Source organism: Orycteropus afer, unplaced genomic scaffold (genome assembly GCF_000298275.1).
Source record: "Orycteropus afer afer isolate SDZICR_OR568_19922 unplaced genomic scaffold, OryAfe1.0 scaffold00160, whole genome shotgun sequence".
Taxonomy (NCBI): domain Eukaryota; kingdom Metazoa; phylum Chordata; class Mammalia; order Tubulidentata; family Orycteropodidae; genus Orycteropus; species Orycteropus afer.
The window spans coordinates 358,327-378,900 of NW_006921747.1; the positions used below are offsets into that span (position 1 = coordinate 358,327).

Genomic DNA, 20,574 nt, shown 5'->3' on the forward strand with positions numbered 1-20,574 from the left:
TGGCTTTTAATTCCCTTTCTCCTGCTCTTCCCACTGGCTACTTTGGGCGTCACTGACTTGTCTCTCCTCACCTGTATCCCTGGGGCTGACTGCTCCTCTGTCCAGGTTCCTGGCTTTTATCCCCTTTCTCCTGCTCTTCCAGCCTGCTACTCTGGGCAGGCCTGAGTTTCCTCTGCTCACCTAATCCCTTTGGCTGACTGCTCTTCTCTCTGGCTTCCTGGGTTTTAATCCCCTTTCTCCTGCTCTTCCCGCTTGCTACTTCGGGCGTCCCTGAGTTGTCTCTCCTCACCTGTAACCCTGGGGCTGGAAGTGCCTAGGGCTCAGGTTTTAGGAGGTGTTCACTCTCCTGAGTGAGTGCATCTGAGACCTGGCCCTTTATCAAGGCTCCAATCTGTTCTCCTATTTCCCTCTCCAAAGGTGAGGAGTATATCACAAACTCCACACCAACCACAGTTCAGGACAGGAGACTGGTTGGAAAGAGGTAAGAGAGAATTTTCTAGGGTGATGGAAATGCCCTAGATTTTTATTGGGTTGTTGGTTTGGCTACACAGATGCATCAATTGTTAAAACTCATGGAACTACATGTACATTCACGGCCTGTACATTTCACTGTATAAGATTATACCTGAATAAAATCCATGGGACCATGACATAACCTAAGTGACTTCCCAACAAACATTTACTCCTATAGATTAAAAATCAAAACCATGGTTTGGACAAAATACTGAAGAGGGCCCCAATGGATTGGCTTCATAGCTTTAGCCTGCATAGCACTGGGGGCTGGGAGGTAGGGGTGGATGACAACTGAAGAATACGGGGCTTCTTTTGGAGGAGAAGAAAATGCTCTGAAAGTAACTATAATGATCGTTTGCAAAATTCTATAATGGTGCTAAAAATGTTGAACTATAACCACTTTAGGAGTTCTGGTGGCATAGTGCCTGAGGCATTTGCCACTCCTTGGAAGGAAAATTGGGCAATCTACTTCTGTAGTGATACTGCCTTGGAAACATAAGGAGGGGTTGCTGTGGGTCAGAATCAACAAAATGGCAGTTTGTTTGTTTGTTTTTTCAATAACCACTTTAAATGGGCAAACACTGTGGAACGTGAGTTATATCTCAATAAAGCTGTTGAGAAAAATGAGAGCTGTCTCACAACAGGCTTTACTGGGTGGAGTCCCTCATTGTCAGAAGTGTTCCAGTGTAGGCTGAGGAACACCAAGGGAGAGCAGTCAGATGGGAATCCTGCCTGGGGCTGTAGTTGGAATAGATAATGCTCCCTCCAGAGGCTTCAGCTTCCCCGCATTCTTCCTGGAAGCACATCTTCCCTAGATTCTCCTCAACCCTCACCACCACCCACGGAACTGCTGGTACCAAGCTTCTCTTAGTACTTCCTGGCAAACACAAATAAAAATATATTTGGATGGATGGAAACTGTTCAGCAACCCTCCGCAGTTCTAGGCAGAGGAAGAGAATCATTCTGGAATTGTTTCACCACACACAAGAGTTTGAAAGATCCTCCACATTAGACCTGCTTCAGTGCACTTAGGAGGCCTCCTGTTCACATTCCTGGATCAGTTTGGATTCTGGTGCAGACTGGCAGTTGAGGGCTCAGTTGATGGCCCAAGCTCAGGAAGGACCACCATGAATGGAGCAGAATTCAAATCCTCCTTCTAAGTGACCAAGCTCTCTTTACCCCTCCCCTATCCCTCAAAAACACAAAACACACATGCATGAAAAATGGCACCCACATGCTAAGAATACATGCACATACATCCCCTGAGGGCATCCGTCTGACCTGTTGGCTCAGTAGGAGGCTGGGCCCTATTGAGAAAATGTGGGAATATGGGAGCCTGGGCATTTTCTGAGGTTTGGCAAAGAAAAACAGGAATGCAACATGACTTGAGACACTGGAAATATGCCATAAATCTCATACACTGAACCAGTCCTGCTACTGACACAGGTTAAAATCCAATGTGCTTTCTGTTAGAAACTAATTATGTATCTTACGTGCTTAGGATGCCTCACTTCAAATCAAGCTTGTTTAAACTCACACTGCATTAAATAGGTAACTTTATGAGCATTCAAGAAATAAACCCTCTCGATTAAGGAAGTACAGCCATGTTATTACTGTGGGACACAGATGCACGTTTTGTTAAGAAGCAAAAACAGTATTTTAAGGAGAGAAAAAATATGGTGCATTTGATCTGGATCTTGGAAACTGTTGCAGTAGCAGTACAGGAGCTCTGAACCATAAGATCTCTCCATATCACCAAATGGTAAACATGGCCAGGCACTCTAAACAAAGAGGCCTATTTATTTGGCAAACAAAATTTGCAAGCAATTTGCATCTCTGCTTTCTGGAATCACAATTGCTGTTTTCAGAGATTCCAAGTGGAATTAAAACTGTTTCCAATTTCCTATTTTAGTTACAATTTCTCTAACATTCTTTGAGTAATCTGAATATCACCAGCCTACAAATACAAATACAAATACAGTTCTCTAACTCAGGTTGGAGAGTTACATCTCAAATCTCTGAAACCACTGCTGGTAATTAAGCCTGAAAGAAATAAATAAAAGCAACATTGTCCTGATTAGAAACGTCATAGGGGAAAATGGTACATGGATAGGGCTAATAAATCCCAGGTTACGGGTTCAAATCTATTGCCACAGCTTGGGTAAAACTGCTGATGCCTCTGGTTTTTTTTTTTTTTTTTTTTTTCAGTTGGATTTATAATTTAACTGGAAAGAATTAATATTTTTATACCTTTGACATTTCCCATTTAAGAACATGGCATATATCACCACATATTTAGATCTCTTTTTAGGTCCACTGGTAAATTTTTTTTTTAATTTAAAAAAATATTTTGGGGTGAAATTTTACAGAGCAAATTCATTTTCCATTCAACAGTTCATATACATTTTGTTCATGCTTCTGTTCTTTCTTAATGTTTGGTGAACTGCAGGGCTGGGTCTCCACAGCTATTTCTGGGTTCTTTCTTGGCCTTTTCAGCTTAAAGGCTGAAAGATTCAAGGGAGTTGCTGTAGAGAATTCAAGAAATGGGGCCCCTTGCTTTCTTATCTCATGAATAAAATGCTTTAGAGAAGGCAAGACGAAGAACAGTAACAGGACTTTCCAGTTCTGGGGTATCGTATCAACCCTCTAATACTTAGGGATGCTAACATACTTGGAAAGAAACCAGTGACACCACTTTGCTTTATAATTTATATCCAGATGATGACACACAAGTGTATAATGCTTTTCTGTTTATGAATGTTTTCACATAATAATTCTTTGTAACTGCCCAGGTGTATTCGTTTCTTGTGGTTGTTGTAACAAATTACCACAAACCTGGTAGCCCAAAACAACAGGAATTTATTCTCTCATACTCAGTTCTGGAAGTCAGAGAAGCCTGGAATCAGTATCACGGGGCTAAAATCAATGTGTTGGCAGGGCCATGCTTCTTCTGAAGGCTCTCAGTGAGAACTTGTTTCTTATCTCTTCAGGTTCTTTTAGCTGCTGGCATTCTTTGGCTTGTGGCTGCATCACTCCATTCTTCAAGGCCAACATCTTCAAATCTCTCTGCTGTGTCTTCACATCATCTTCTCCCTCTGTATGTGTTAATTCTCCCTCTGCCTCTCTCTTACATGGCCCATGGGTAGTCCAGGATGATCTCATCTCAAGATCTTTCACTCAATCACATCTGCAGAGAACCTCTTTCCAAATAAGGTAACATTTACAGGTCCAAGGATTAAGATCTGCTATCTCTGGGGCCATTATCAGCCTATCATCCCAGGTAGAAAGGAGTTCTGGTGGTACAGTGACTAAGGCATCTGACTGCTAACAAGTGGTTCAAACCTACCAGCTGTTCCACGTAAGGAATATGGTGCAATGTACTTCTGTAAAGATTTGCCACTTCAGAAACCAAACGGAGGTCGTTATGAGTTGGAAGTGACTTGATGGACGTGAGTTTGTTTTTTTTTTGGATACCAGGTAGAGCAAGTACAATCATCACAGTTTAACAGAGGAGGAAGCAGAAATCCAAGGAAAGTGAAGAGACTTGCCTGGGGTGAAACACAAGATGATATTCTGCCATATATATTGATTATTAAAATAATATATTTTTCTGGACTGGTGGGTAAATAATGTTGCAGAGTCTGGGCTTGGTACTGTGTAGGCATGAGCGAGGGTGGTGGCTGCGGTGGTGTGGACAGTGCAGCAGACAGTACTGCAGGTGATGCTATCAGGGGCTGAGGTACAGGATTCCCCCGATGAGGCTGTGGTAGAAATGCTGGCATCCAGGTTCATATCCAGTTGAGATGTACTCAGTTTGCTGTTACAAAGCACTAGGTCCTGGGTCCAAATTGCCAATTTAATGGGGAAGTTATTACAAGAGTCTGATGAGTTTCTCTAAGGCCAAGCTGTGGCTCAGACAGGGGTATCATTTAGCTATCAGCAACCAAGTTCAACAAAAGATCACATCAATAATTTATAAAAGCTAAGAAAATACTGGGAAATCAGTGGAATAATTTCATAAATAATTTATGTCATAATCTATATCACTTAGGAGGCAGTTCAATGATAAAACCAGTTGCCATGGAATCGAGAAAACTCAGGGTGACCCCATGAGTCAGAGCAGAACTGTGTCCCATAGGGCTTTCAATGGCTGATTTCTCAGAAGTAGATCTCTAGGCTTTCCCTGTGAGGTATCTCCGGAGAGACTTGAATAGCCAACCTTTTGATTAGCAGTTTAATGACAGACTTTATACATATAATTTACTTTATTTAGAGAATATATTTTTAAAGTATTGATTCATATATTAATTTAGATTATAGGACCTTTTCACATTTAACATCAGCTTTAAATGACACAGCCCTTAACCAGTGGTACTTGGACTCTGAACTTCTGACTCCAGAGCAGGTACATGCAGAGTGAAAACATTTGCTGTTTCTTCCTCAAAATGTCTTTACAGGTATACCTTGTTCTATTGTGCTTTGGTTTATTGTATTTCACTTTATTGTACTTCACAAAGATAGTGTTTTTTTACAAATTGGTTTGCAGCAACCCTGCATTCATTAAGCAGGTCTTTGGCACCATTTTTCCCACAGCATATGTTCACTTTGTGTCTTTGTGTCACTTTTTAATAATTCTCACAATATTTCAAACTTTTTCATAATGCTATCGCATGCTTAATAGACTATAGTGTTAACATAACTTTTATATTCACTGAGAAAAGACAAAATTTGCACGACTCATTTTATTGTGATATTCCCTTTACTGCTGTAGTCTGGAGCTGAGCCTGCAATAACTCTGAGGCATGCCTGTAATGTTTTCCCCATCTCTGTTGGCTACCGTCAGGTGGCTGGATGTCCTCTGGAAGGTCTTTTAGTTCTGTGTCTGTTACCATCATTCTGGAGTCCACTGCCCTGGGTAGCCCCATCTCTACTTCCAAACAGAAGCCACAGGTGAAAAGCTATTGTTGACTAAAGGATCACAGGCCACAGAACAGTCAAGCGGAACAGGAGTGCATCCAAGAGGCTGGCTCAGAACTCAAGCTCTCGAGAATAAGAGACCTAGGCTTAAAGTACTGCTCTGCTACTCCTTAGCTTTGTGATAATACTCAAGTGAATTAACCTCTCTGAGCCTCAGTTTCTCCTTTCATAAAACAGGAGAGTGGTTGTATGGATGAAATGAGAAAAGCTTGTAAAATGCAGGAAAATGGCCCCAGCGGTTGTCTCATGAGTTGTATGAGTTTTACTGTCTTTGAACTTTTCTACATTATTTAAATTCTGTACAATGAGCATATTTGTTAAAAAATAAGTAAATAAAAACAATAAAGGTAATGTAGGAAAGGGAAAAGAAGGCAAGGAAATATAATGCAGAAAGCAAACCCTGCCCATTCTAACCCCTGGAAGTCCTGACCAACTCAGGAAATGGCTCTGACCCACTGACATTTTCTTCTTAACAATAACAATTTCTAGACATTGGTGATTCAGTAGTAGAACTCTTGCCTTTCCAGACCTGGGCTGGATTCCCAGCCAATGCACCTCATGTGCAGCTACCTACCCTCTGTCTTCAGTGGAGACTGACTTATTGCTATGTCACTGAAAGGTTTTAATGGAGCCACATTTTGTCCATTGTGCATGAGGTTGCCATGAGTTGGTGGCTGAATGACAGGAACTCACAAAAATAACAACACTCCCAAGCCCAGTATTTATAGTTGGTTTAACAAACTGTCACAACAGTACTGTTGTTACTTGCTGTCAGTAGATTCTGACGTATGCCAACCCCATGTATGCAAAGTAGAACTGCTCTGTAGGGTTTTTCAAGGCTTAGTTCTTTTGGAAGCAGACTGTCAGACATTACTTCTGAGGTGACTCTAGGTGGGTTTTGAACGATCAAGATATTAATTAGTAGTCCAGTGCTTAACCAGTTGTGCCACCCAGGGACCCTATAACAGGACTATATGACAAATATTGTTGATATTTCTATTTTACAGATGAGTAAACTAATACACAGGAGCTCTGGTAGCATAGTGCCTAAGGCACTTGACTGCTCACCAGAAGGCTGGCGGTTCAAACCCACCAGCCACTCCTCGGAAGGAAGGTTGGGCAATCCTACTTCCGTAGTGATACTGCCTCAGAAACCCAAGGAGGGGTCACTATGAGTCGGGGCCGACTCGAAGGCAAACAACAACAACAACAACAACAAAACTAATGCACAGAAAAATGAGAAAATTTGTCCAAGGTCACAGAGCTAGTATGTGAAGGCAGCCTGGGGTTCCAGAGCCTATACTCTGAACCATTACTTCCCTCTATGTGCCAATCCTGGAAGGAAGATGGGGCAATCTACTTCCATAGTGATAATGCCTCGGAAACCCAAGGAGGGGTTGCTATGAGTCGGGTCCGACTCAACATCACATAACAACAACAACAACATGTGCCAATCCAGGTATGGAATCAAGGCATAATCTCCCATCATTCCCTCACCATGATCTTCAGGGAAGGTGTATCAGGAAGCTACTCTTGTCTGATTTCCTCTGTAGAAGTTTACCACCAACTGGGGGCTGCCTGGCTTGACAGCTGAGGAGTCTGCACTTTGGATATACCTTAGCAAGAGCCTCCCTAGTGATGGAGAAGTGAGCTTGCTGAGTGCTGTCTTCTGAGGCAGGTGTCCCCAGATAATTTATCTCATTTGTCAAGGGCTCTCCTAGCTCCTTTGGGTCTGGTGGCAATCATTAATAGCCCAGAGGAGCAGAACAAACCCCAGACTTCGAGTTAGGGATCCGGTTTCCACTCCTGCAATCAGTCCTGTAGCCTGAGAAATGCCCTTTATTCTCTTTGGGTCAGTGAAACAGGAGGACATCTATCTAGGCCTCAAGTTCTCTGAGAGCCTTTTTTCCGCAAACATAAATAAAAACTAAACTTAAAAAAAAAAACCAAAAAAACTCACTGGTGTTGAGTCGGATCTGACTCATAGCAACCCCCCCTCAGGTTTCTGAGGTGATATCACTATGGAAGTAGATTGCCCAACCTTCCTTTTGAGGAGTGGCTGGTAGGTTTGAACCACCAGCCTTCTGGTTAGCAGTCAAATGCCTTAGGCACTATGCCACCAGAGCTCCTTCAAACATAAATAGCTCACAGTTAAAAATGTTATCCAGGAACATGAAAACAAATTCTCATTTTCTAAGGAAAAAGGTATGAGTTCCACTTCGTCACTCTCCAGGCCCCCAACCTTAGGTATTTTTATTCTCCTCAAAATAACCTTTCAAAAGGCATGTGAAAACACCTGAATTGGCCTTTCTGTGGAGAGACATTTTTATGCACTGTAGTGATTAACCAATAGCCTTCAGGAAGAGACATGCTGTACACATTACAGCACATTTAAGACAGGCCCCTGGGAAGACTAAATGCCACAGAGAACCACAGGTCAAATGTGTCTCATCAAAGAAATCTGGACATCCAAGACTTCATGCTCACAGACATCCTGGGCCAAGGCAAGGTTTTAGGACACTCAAGCTCTTTACAACTTTTTGATTGTTTTTGATATGAAGCACAAGGAGACCTTTATGGGTTGGTTTCCTTGGATAATTTCACTAAGAACCAAGAAGAACAAAGCTAGCTTTTTTAAAACACGTAATTTGTGTAAAATAACTCATGTCTAAACTAGCTGAGCTACTCTCCATCCTCTATTTCAGACATGCTCTATGATCTCCTCAATAAAAAGGTGGTAGTGTGTTCTTAGGAGCCCCAGAGGCACAGAGATTAGTTAAAGCACTCAGCTGCTAACCCAAAGGTCAGAGTTCGAACCCACCAGCCTTGGAAACCTTATGGGGCAGTTCTACTCTGTCCTATACGGTCACTGTAAGTTGGAATCTACTTGATGGCATACAACAAGAGCAAGCATTTCTTAAAAGTTTTGGGAAACAGGAAGGGAATGGAATCTCAGAGGCAGATATATTTTTTTGGTGTGTGTGTCGGGGGGTGGGGGAACAGAAAGAGGACAAGAAAGCAAGGTCAGGATTCTTGAATGGAAACCAAAACCCAAACCAAACTCACTGCCATCGAGTCATATCCAACTCAGAGCGACCTCTCCTTGGGTTTCCAAGGCAGTATCACTACGGAAGTAGATTGCTCAACCTTCCTTCTGAGCTTGAATGGTCAAGAACATTGGAAATCACCCAATCCAGGAACAGTAAACTGTTTCCATTTCTGGTGTCTATGCTAAATGACTGGTAGTCAGGTGCTTGGGATGCTAGTATTGAGAAGGGCTCTGAGGTTGTTTCTGAACTCAACTGGAAAAACTGCCATGATGGCAGAGTAAGCCTGTTATGGGTTCAGGACTGAGCAGGGACAGTCCCCACACCCTCTCTTTGACATCAGATCTAGCCCAAGCTTTACTCATGATAGAATTGGGGCCCAGAGAATGAAAGGGTTTTGACCAAGGTCACAAAAGTAGTAATGCCTTAGGAGGGAAGAAGAAGGAAAAGGATATAGAGGTAGGGTAGGAAGCAGGGATGGTGGTGAGAGGGGATAAGGATGAAAGCTACTTTTAGGTGTGGAATAACCAAGAAAGGCATCTTCCCATTTGAAACCACTGTCCAAAGAAGATCTAGATGGGGCAAGAAAATAGGGGGGAATGATACTGGCTAATTAGAAAGGACATGTAGGATCCCTGGAAGAATCAGTACCATCCTGAGGATTAATTTGCAGGAGATTGTTTGTCCTTTTTTGGCCAAAAAAATGAGAGCTTCTCTCACTAGCCAAAAGCCTTTTCAGACTGGTCCCTGAAAGCATTGTGCGTAGAGATGCCTGTTGGTTGCCATGGTGAATGATGTTGATCTGAAGAAATGAATAATGTGGGCGTTGGGGGCGACAGTGGGATTACTCAGAGAGTGGTGAGGGAGGTATCAAGAAGAGCCCACAGCAGAGAAGGGGAGAATCACCATCTTTCTGCTTTGGTCCACTCTGACGGCACACAACAACAGCCTCCAAGGCTGAGCTTTAACCGGATACACTGCCAGCATCAGGTAAGAGACCTGAATGGCGCTCCCTGGAAATGTAAATAGTGTTTCCTTTCATATTCATCTAGAAGAAGGGCCAGACTTGTTAGTAAGAATTGCTTGAAATCTCCATGGCAGTGAGTTTGGGTTTTTTTTTTTGGAAGAAATAGAAGTGGCAAAAGAAAAGTAAGTAGGGAAGACTGATTTGGTCCTAAAAGCTGAGGATGCTGCTAATGTCCTGACAGAAAGATCTTAAAAATGTCTGCTGTGAGGAACCCAGTCTGCAAAGCCAGCCAGCATCAGATATGAGGCAAAAAGGAGAACAGATTCAAGACAAAAAATACAAAAAATTTTATTCCTGATTATTCCTGATGGAAGGGTTTTACGAAGGCTGTTGCCTATGTATCATAAGTAATGAATTAAGCTTTTCTCATTGTGCTGGAAGAGTAGTTATAGGAGTGTGTGGGGTGTTGGTGTGGGGTGGGTAGGTGTGTAACAAAAGGAGATGAAAAGAGGGAGTACAAATATTCAGTCTTTTTTGCAATAACCTATCTTAGAAGGATCTGAGTATGCCTGTCTAGTCCTTTCTATTACCTATTTTTCTGGGAAGAAATTTCCAGTGGAATGGAAAAGAACTCACCCCTTTTCTGAACACTTCAATTCATTGTCATCTTTAGAGAAGAAAAACAAGGATTGAAAAATTACTCTATGCTGTGTAGCTTTCTGTACAACTCCTCTAGAAATACGGGCTCAAAAACAGGTAGGAGTGAAGCAGGTGAGAGAAAAAGGCAGCTCACAGTAGAATCAATTCAGCTTCATATCCAATTCAGGTTAAAATCCTAGCAACTGATTTCTACTATGTTACTGCAATCTAAACTGAAACCTGTTCCTCACATTAAAAAAGGAGGGACAAAGAACAAAGCAGGGTGAGACTTATCCATGAATATACACAAGTTGAATATGACTGTCCCCTAATTTTAGATCAGGAGAAATTCAATGGAGGGGAACTGTACCTCTCAAGTGGAAAGAATTAAAGGGAAATAAAAAAGCCTGAGAATGGCTCTCTCTTAGCAAAGAAGCAGGGCTGGCAATCTGAAGAGTGTTCGTTCGAATTGTCTGGAACAACAGCTATGAGGTCTCAGCATCACCACTGCATTTTGCAGTAAGAGTCAGTTACTAAACTCAGCAGCCTTCCATTTGGAAGTCAAGCTGCTGACTGGCTTTGAGTCTGTCTTCTACTTATTAGCTGAAAGACCTCAGATTGCCCATCTGTAAAATGGGGTTCTACCTCAGAAGGAATAGGAATGAATAAAGGCAATTTATTATTGCATGTTTGGCATCGAGCATGGCCTGTGACACAACCGCTCACTATTGGTGGTGGTGGTTGTTAGGTGCCATCGAGTTGGCTCTGACTCAGCAACCCCGTTGGCAGTTATTATTATTATTTATGGTACCAGTAGTAATAAGTAGCAGGAGTTATGCTACTGGTAGGAGCTAATTGTCTTCTTGTGAAACTGATGTCCTGGGTATGGTTGGTTTCAAAAAAACCAATAAATAAGAGCAGAGGTTTTGGGGTAAAATCAGCTGCCAATCAGTGACAAAGCAAATCTTCTGTCACCATGGGCATCAGAACTAGAAGGCTAAAAAAGCAGTAGGCAGAATGTTCTAGATAATTGAGCTCACCTCTTTTGAAGCAGAAACAGAAAGGAAATTATAGGTGAAACAACTGCCTGACTAGATGTCACAGAGTTGTAGTGACAAAGATGGGAACGCTGTGGCTCTGACTTATTCTATTCTTCCTCTTCTTTTAAGGGTTGGGGACAATTTTATATCCAAAGGATCTGAACCAAGGTGGAATGAGCCTGGGGGGGATATGGGTGAATCTTCTTTAGACCTGAAGGCTACCAACTGTGGCATGAGACTTGGAACTCTTGTTCAATTTGTTCTGCCACTTCTTAGCTATGCCAAGCTAAGTAACATAACTTCTTAACCTCCATTTGTCTTTAAAATTGGGTGCCATATTGGTTTCTATAAGATAATAATTGGTGCCTATGATCATTATAAATTAGATAGAGGGATGTCACTTTTCACTTTGATTCTGGTTCCAGAATCAGGATGAACATCGAGGTTGGGAACGTTTCATATACGAGAGCCATCATTTCCTGGTCTTCCTCAGAGCCCTGCCTGGAGGACTATTATCATATTATGTATAGGCCCAATTGGAACAGCATCTTCTCTGGCTATCTTCGGTACAGCTTCCACCACGAGGAGAAGGTGCCTCGAACGATCAGCTCCCTGGTGCTTGAACATCTGGCTCCTTCCACTCTCTACTTCCTGTGTATTAGCTGCAAGAAGGCTATCTTCCCCTACAGGCACGACTGCACCATGTTCCACACACTGGATAAGAGACCACTGGCTTCTGGAAGCTCCTTGGTGGACCCCCAAATCTCCCTTTGGGTGCTGATGGCCATTCTGATGGCCTGTTTCACTGCCGTCTTAGCCTTCATCTGCCTCCAGTTCTGGTGCATTCGTTGCCATGAGCCACGGTGGTCTTACAGAGCTGGCCACATGGAAGAAGCCAACGGGTTGGTGAGATGGCCAGAGGAGGCTCCAGTTCTTGGTCAGAGGGAAGGAGACCTGCAGGCGCTCCCCCTGGTGGAACTGCCACGCAAAAACTCCGGAGCAGCAGCTGAACCAGAAGTGGAAGCTGCCCAGGATGCCCCCAGAGGACATGGGTGTCTTACATAGGGAGAGTGGTGACCAACCTGCCACACTGCCTCGGTATAGGGAATAAGAGGTGGGGAGAAGACACTACACATGACATAGCTAAAATCTTGCATACAGTAAGTCTTTTGTAAAAAAAAATGTCTATAGTGTATCCATTTCTCTCCCTGAAATGTTAGTGCTATTATGGAAGAACTGGTTGAGTAAATGCCCTATGACAAAGCTTCTCAAATTGGAAAACATATACCCTCCAAGGGTATACCAAGGGAGAAAAGTGGCATCTCTTCAGGAGAGTCCATTGTGGGGTGCAGTTAAGAATTAAAGCATTACTTCAGTATTAAAACAAATAAGGATACACAATGGAAGCAACAGTGAAATGACAAAAATAAAATATCATACTTCGAGGAAATTTTGAGTTGCTAGTGAGCTCTTTGAGCTATACCTTCAGCCTGCTGGGCAGATGTCCAGTCTCCTCTGCCATGAGGGGGATTATGTGGGAAAAGTGTGAGAAACCTTGCTCCAGAGTTTTACAAATTCCAGGTAATCAGACACGACCTTGTACCCTAGTGTCGTAGTTTTTTAAATCATAGGCTATCTTTATAATTAATAATATTTTAAGTTGACCCATTTTTTAAACTTGAACTTATTTTTAAAAGATAGCCTTATATTACTCCATAGATTAAAAAACAAAAAACAAGTACCCTTCTGCTATAAATAAAAGGGAAGAGCTATAGGAATAAACATAATGAAAACAAATAATAGTAAGTTCAATTTAGATTCTATTGCCTGCCAAAGGCTTAGGGCCTGAGGCTTGCTCTCTTTTCGTTAATAAAAAGGGAGATAAACAAGTGTTGGAGAGGTATTAAAGATATTAGCACCAAAATATGATGCTCTGCTTGATATAATCATAAGGATTGATAGCTAATTGAAAAGGGAAGTGTATTTTCAATTTGTGAGTGAATATTACTTAATTCCATGCTTGGCAACCACTTGTATGTGACCCTTGATTTGAGAAAACTGCCTTGACCATATGGGCTTTGCTGGAGAAGACCCTGTCCTCTCCCAGGATCACCTCTGGGTCCAACCACTGGGAACTCACGTTGGTTAATCACACATCCCAAGCAAGGGCTCCTCTAGAGGAGAACTTTTTCTAACACTGTTATAGTTACGTTGTCAGTTCCTCTTTTCAATCCGCTTAAGAATAGGGTCAAGGGTGATCATTTGTATTCCATTGAAAAGAAAAATGATGGTATCATGTTTGTTGATCTATTTAGCCCTTTCTGTGGCATTCTGTATCATCCCACATAAACTCCCGTGGTAAGAAATGGATCTCCTTCATACTTAGTGTTGTTGATGAGCATTTGTGAGCACTGTTCACCTGCCCTCCCATGACTGTAGAAATGGAACCTGAGGAGAACAGAGATTGTTTTGATCCCTTTTTTTATCTCCAGCACACAGAATCTGGCATCCTGTGGCGCTTAATGAATGTTTGTTTAATAAATGGCAAAAAGGACTGACTGGCCCAGACTAAGGACACCATTTGGGAGGGTTTAGTCAGAGCCAGGATGTGTATGTATGAGCAAGAGCAGCAAAGCGGCAGAGGACCCGTTGCTCAGCTCTGTCTCCAGCCATCCAGGATTCCCTTCAAAGCTCTATCTTCCCAACCTCTTCTTGTCCTCAAACCCCTTGTATTTATGAGTACAACACCCAGAACCACAGGATGATACTGCAATGAATCAATCGAGAGCCTGGAGGAGAATGGAAGCCGAGATGAGAAGCCCCACAGACAATTTCCCCACTCACCCAGCGAAGTCCTCACCTCACTGTTCCTGCCCAGCTTCCTGCCCTGCTAGTTCTGTGTTCACCCCACCCTTGCTAGCTGTGAACAAATAAAGGTGAATCTACTCAGAATTGTTTCTGCCTGGATTTCACTGCTGCCTCTTCTTTGCCACACCTTCTTACTTTTCGGATTTAGGGAACACTTTTCTGTTCATTTTATCTCATGAACCTTCTTAAAAGGTAGGCCATAGCAGGACTACTCACCTTGGATCCATAGAGGTAATAAGGCTGGACGTTAGCAGGTTTATCTCTTTGTGGTTCTTGGGTAAAGGGAATAGCAGTTCGGACAAAACTGGTGGAAGAGAAGAGATGGGGCAGAAGTTAGCCAGGTCCTAATATTATTCTCCATGGGACATGACAAGTGAAAGCCCTTCTTGGCCAGGTGAAGGCTCACGCTGATGCAACAGCACTCACTATTACTTAGATGGTTGCCTCTAAAGGTATTAAACTCTTCTGACATCCTCTCATTCAACTACTATATCCTTTCCATTATGGGAAAACCAAAGCAAACCAAACCTACTGCCATCAGGTTGATCCCAATTCATAGTGACCCCCACTGGGTTTCCAAGATGATAAATCTTTACAGAAGGAGACTGCCCCATCTTCCTTCCTTGGAGCAGCTGGTGGGTTTGAACCACCAACCTTCTGGTTAGCAGTTAAGTGCCTTAGGCACTGCACCACCAGAGTACTTATGGGAAAACAGCAGTCCAGATTTACAGGCTCAACTCAGGGCTTGAGGCTGTTCAGAAGTACAGGAGGATGGGCCTGAAAATAGCCCTACTCCAGGACTCCATTCCTTCAAGCCCAGATTGGTTTCTCAAGAGTAAAGGCTAACAAACTTTTTCTGCTAAGGTTAAGACAGTAAATATTTTAGAATCTGTGGGCCATACAACTTCTGTTGCAACTACTCAATGCTGACATTGTAGGGCAAAAGTAGCCACAGAAAATATATAAACTGGTAAGTGTGGCTATGTTCAAATAAACTTTATAAATTTCAAGTAATTTTCTCTTGTCATTAAATATTCTTACCATTCTTCAGGGTTTTTTTCAACCATTAAAAATGTCAAAGTCATCTTTAGCTCATGGGTTGTGCAAATGTAGGTGGTGGGCTGGCTATGGCCTACAGGTTGTAGTTTGGTAAGCTCTGTTCAAGAGAGTTATTTTTCAAATCTTTAGAAAACTTCAAGTCTGTCTTGCTAAGTGTGTAGATTCAGGTGTCTCTGTGGATTCCTTCCATACATTTGCATCCATTCAACATATACATACATAATACCAGCCCTAGGTATACTGAGAAGACCTGCAAATGTGTACATTTTTGTGAGTCCTTATCTACTTGTGTGGAGTCCCTGGGTGGTACAATTAATATGTTTAGCTACTAACCAAAGTTTGGAGGTTCAAGTCTACCTTGAGGTGTCTTGAAAGAAAGGCCTGGTGATCTACTTCTGAAAAATCAGCCATTGAAAACCCTATGGAATATATATCTGTTCAGACAGACATGAGGTCATCATGAGTTGGAATTGACTTCACAGCAATTGGTTTTGTGTACTTATATACATGTCTCACCTCTTCTACCAGGTTATGAGCCTCTGTAGAAATGAAGAGAGTAGGAATTGCCTCCTAGTACCTGGGCCATGCACATTGTGGGAGACATGTTCACTTTGTCATGTGTAGGTGTGCTCTGCAAATGTACCCCTATTCATACACATGCATTCAGATAGGTGGATGTCTTATCTTATAAAAGTAAAATCGGATCACATCACTTCCCTGCCTCAAACCTTCCCAAGGCTGATAAATGCCTGATGCTAACATGGCCTACAGAGTCATCCTGGTCTGCTTCCTGTTTCCTTTTTTGTCCTGACTTGTCTTTCATGGTACCACACCCCATCCCTCACCAGTCTCTTTGTAACTTGGCTTGGCATATTCATACTCATCTCCTATCGTTTTACCTTATTTATTATTATTCATTTTTCACATTTCAACTCAAGCATTATTTCCTCAGAAAGGCCTTCCTGAAGCTCATGTCACCTTTCTAGACTGAAGGTGTCCCTGTTACCCTCTCATGGCTCTGTGGGCCTTCATCCATCTCCTTGTCCACAGTTTGTGACATCTGTCATGCAACTGTTTGATCACAGATGTCCTCCTCTAGCTTGAGGCTCTAAGAGGCAGGAAGGTGTCTACTTGCTCGCCATGTCATCCTAAGCCTTCAGCACAGAACCTGCACTGAGAAGGGGCTCAGTGACGTCGTTATAGGAGTGAACTGATGTGTGCTGGCTGGGCCTAGTTTGGAGGAGGCAGGAGGCTGCTCCCCTAACCCGCTGCTGCAGCCCCCTTTGCCGAGGGACTCCCTTACCGGTTTGTGGACCCATTGTAGCAGTAGTTGGGGAGAAAGTCGAAGTTCAGCTCCCAGAAGACGTGCAGGGTAATTCGGCCATAGGGGGCAGACACGTTATGATTCGCCTCCCGGAACATGGCATCAAAGCTGTCCAGGGTCATGTGCTTACACAGCAGGCGGTGTGTGAGCCGGTTGATCTCCAGCAGCCACTCCAGTTCCTGCCCAGAGAGAACCACGTCTGCTGAGGACTTTAGGCAGCAACCTCACATGCGCATAACACTTTATCTTACAGACCCATGCAGGTGTGAGAGCTCCTCTAGCTTCTAAGCACATACATGGAGACTAGGACCCTTGCAGTGACAAATAACAACTTCCCTTTCTTCAGAAAAGTAGAATGAATTGCCAGACTCTGTGTGTCTGCCCCGAGAAGGAGACTACATGCCATGTGCAAATCCCCACAAACTGGAAAGCTTGCTTACTTTCCAGTTTCTATACTGGTGAGGAAATAGCTTGTCTCTCAGTGTCATGGGTAAAGCAAAAGAAAGTTGTGACTGAGTATCATCAGAGGCTACATCTCTGCCCTTTAGAAAACAATTGTAAATACTACCATCTGTCAAGTGCTTACTGTTTGATGGAACCTTATAAAATTGCTATTTTTAGGTCGTAGTGTGTGAAATGTCAAAAATTTTGTATGGTTGAACCTACAAAATGTATGTATGTACCACAGAATTCCTAGCACTTCATATGTGGTAGCTTACTTAACTGTCATAAAAACTCTATCATGCCAGTATTACTGCTGTCCTTATTTCACATATGCAAGTATTGAGGACTTGATAAGTTAAGTAACTTCGTTTCAAATCCAGGAAGTCCACATTCTTAGCCACTGTATACTTGTTGTTATGTGCCATCGAGTCAGACCCGACTCATAGCGACCCCTCCCCACTGTATACTATAACTCTCTAAAGAAATTTTTAAGAGGCAGGGGCGAAACAACTCTTCCTTTGGACTGTAGGTAGGTGTCTCAAGTTACACAGGGGGTGGTCATACATGCTAGCAGTTATGGAGTGAACTGTGTTCACAGAAAACATATGTGCAACTGCTCACCCCCAGTACCTGAGACAATGACCTTGTTTGGAAATAAAGCCTTTGTAGATATATCAAATTGAGATGAAGACATAATGGAGTAGGTGGGTCATAATCCAATATTACAGGTATCCTTATAAGAGGTGAGTAGACACAGAGACCCACAGGGCAGATGACCAGGTAACGACAGAAAGAGATTGGAGTGATATTGCAATTAGCCAAGAAATGTCAAGAATTGCAGGTAAATGCCAGAGTGAGAGGTTTCCCTGCAGCATTCTGAGAGAAAGCATGGCCTTACTAACACCTTGGTTTTGGAAAGCTACCCTCCAGAGCTGTGAGAGACTGTCTATTGTTTTAAGCCACCGAGTTTGTGGTACTGGGTTAGAGCAGCCCTAGGAAACCAATGTACCAGGAGAGGCAGCAAGCCATAGAGAAACCCTCTGCAGTGTGCCAAGAGGTCAAATAAAGTGTAAGAGTTGTGGGCTTGATCTTTTAGGATCACCTTCAGGCAGAGAGCAGGAGCTGAGGGGATAATACCCAGATACAGCAGGATACTGCATCTACTGGGAAATAAAAGGAGGCTGGCTTTGGCCTCTTGACTTGTAACTTCCTGATCACTGCCATCACAGAGATTCAAAGCACCGTCTTGTCCATGGGGAGGGGCATCCCTAACTTTGTGGAACTCCAGGACATTCTTGTGCTGTTTTGGTTAAGCTGTCTTGTCAGATTCATACAACCATCTCTGTTTTAGAAGAGGAGAAAACACTCAGAGGGTTATGTCCATTGGCCCTGGTCACATGTACAGGGCTTGGAGTGTGAATCCAGGTCTTCCGATTGCAAATCACGTGTTCTTGGCCCCTAGGATACAGCTGCCCCGAATAAGGAAGCAAGATCTGTGAAAGCCCTTGAAAAATAAAAGTGCTTTTACAACATAAAGGCTAAATACAAGAACATCAGCAAGGGCAGTACCCCAGATCCTGGCCAGGAGATGGGGTAGCCAACTGGTCAGCTTTAATGGCTGAGACTAGAGCTAACTGTTCTGAGGTCACAAGATGGAGCCCTGCACCAGGGATTCAATTTTATTCTCTTCAGCCACAAATCCCTCCTGACGATGGAGGAGTCCAGGGATGGTCAGGTAGAGGCCCACGACCAAGGTTCCAATCTTGGCGCTCTGCTTCTCTGAAACTCAGATTCAGAGCTTGCAAATGTATATGGCTCTAGGGGTTGAACAGGTCAGGTAAATGAGACAAGCTGGGGCAGGCATCTTAGAGGTGGGTTGCCTATGGCAAATTGGAGAACCCATGCCCAGCTAAGGCAGAGCTGCTATTTAACCCTGGGTGGTTGCTGCCACATCTAAATGCAGCTTAGTGATGGCAGATCCTGTCATTTTTCAAAAGAAGATTGAAACACATTTAAATGCTGGCAACTGAAAAAAAAAAAAAAGGATAACCTCTGGCAGGCCAGATAAAACATCCATGGGCCAAATGTGCTGGGCAGCTGGTCTGTTCCTCTGTACTGAAGCTCTCTGCCCCTGACTTGTCAGAAGCTCACTCTAGGCCATAGAGGGTTATGTGATTATGCTAAGAAAAATAGATCTTCATCTTTCAGAGCCACATGACATGATGTCCAAGACTTGCTTTAAAATGATCTGGGACTGAGGATAAGAGTGGGGGCAGAAATCAAAACAGATTGATATTGACCAACATTGATAACTGAGTCTGGGTGATAGATAAGTGGGTCCATTTGACCCACTTACTTTTGCATATGTTGGAACTTTTCCATAAGAAAAAGAGTTTAAACATTAATTGATTTAAAAAAATTAAGAAGAAGATGTACAAAGAGTCAACTCCTTTATCTTCTTCACTCAGGGTTGCCATCTGCCTGAACTGAGAAAAAAATAAACTCTTGGTTCCCAGGGTGAAAGGAGTATAAGAAAGGAAGAGTAGTGAGGAGACATTAAGGGGCCAGCAGCAAAATGGAGCTAAGAGACCTCAGGGCCTGAGCTGAGACAAGAGATGGAAGAGGGGCCAAGGAGGGCTGGCCTCCGGGAGGGAAGGTAAGGATTCTAGAACAGCAGCAAGTTCCCAGCCTTTGTGCACAGTGCAGTCAATGAAGGGCAGACCTACAGAATATCCTTTCTGCTTCTGTATCTTGGGGCATCGCTAGCTTGACTGTGCCCACTCAACTTTGTTCCCACTCACTTAGGATAGATTTAAAAAATAATAATAATTTTTTAAAATAAAAATAAATGGAGTAAATGCTAATGAGTTTATTTCCAAGATTACTCAGTCCCTTGGCACACTGAGGCCTATTACTGGGAAGATAACTGCAGATGAGAAACAGGGGAATAATTTCTCTTCTAATGTTCTGTGATTTTAATAGTCTCACAAATGTGGATCAGTGTTTATGAGAGAGACCAAAGGGAGTTCTCAGCCCTGCTAATGTGGGGCCTGCTGAAACTGTAGGCCCACTTCATTCACCAAGCCATGAGTTCAGGCATGTTTCTCTGTTACGTAATTCAATCTGTGTTTTGCATTGTGTGTTCTTCAGCCTTAGAATCAGAAATGCATTTGCCTGCTGGATTCGGGACTAAGTGTACCAAGGCATGGAAGGCTTAAAGGCCAAGTGAGTGGCTTAGGGGTCTTCTGAGGGGATATAAGCTTTCTACAGTAAAGCCAATGTACTGAGTGGCTACAAAGAAAAGCAAAATGGGAGGTAGGAGGTGTAAAACACCAAATAGGCAACTTCTGTGAAGTAGCAGAAAGAGCTCTTTCAATGGTGGCCAGAAAATCTGAGTGTTAGCCTCATCTTGATTGATAGCCAGCTCTGGGACCCCAGATAGGTAAGAAGAACAAAGAGTTTGAAACTCAGGCACAGTGAGGCCTGGTAGGTAATTTACATGATGAAGTGGGCCACAGGTGGGGCTCCAGACAAACTGAAGATAGCATGGCCCATCTAATGGGAACTTCTAGTCATATCCAGTCAACCACTGCCGTCTGGGAATGCCACTCTGGTGTTGCCAGAGCTTCTGCATTTTTATTTGAATTCTTCCAAATGTGAAATGTGGGCTTAAAATTTCAAATACATTATACAATC

At 43.0% G+C, this 20,574-nt stretch overlaps 2 protein-coding genes across 2 annotated transcripts in view; one reads left to right on the forward strand and one right to left on the reverse strand.

Moving 5' to 3' along the window:
* The window catches only part of CYFIP2 (cytoplasmic FMR1 interacting protein 2), a 182,008-nt gene that overhangs the window by 76,112 nt on the left and 85,322 nt on the right, over positions 1-20,574 (reverse strand). The window contains exons 22-23 of the mRNA XM_007946403.2: positions 16,414-16,613; positions 14,268-14,355 (exon numbers count right to left, since the gene is read on the reverse strand). Of these exons, the coding sequence (XP_007944594.1) occupies positions 14,268-14,355; positions 16,414-16,613 (288 nt within the window). The remainder of the gene's footprint in view (positions 1-14,267; positions 14,356-16,413; positions 16,614-20,574) is intronic.
* On the forward strand, positions 11,616-12,248 carry FNDC9 (fibronectin type III domain containing 9). Its single transcript, XM_007946397.2, has one exon. The coding sequence runs from the start codon at positions 11,616-11,618 to the stop codon at positions 12,246-12,248; it is 633 nt and encodes a 210-aa protein (XP_007944588.2).

What these genes read in the sequence shown, in the direction of transcription:
- FNDC9 (XM_007946397.2), top strand. Translation starts at nt 11,616, where the DNA reads ATGAACATCGAGGTTGGGAACGTTTCATATACGAGAGCCATCATTTCC.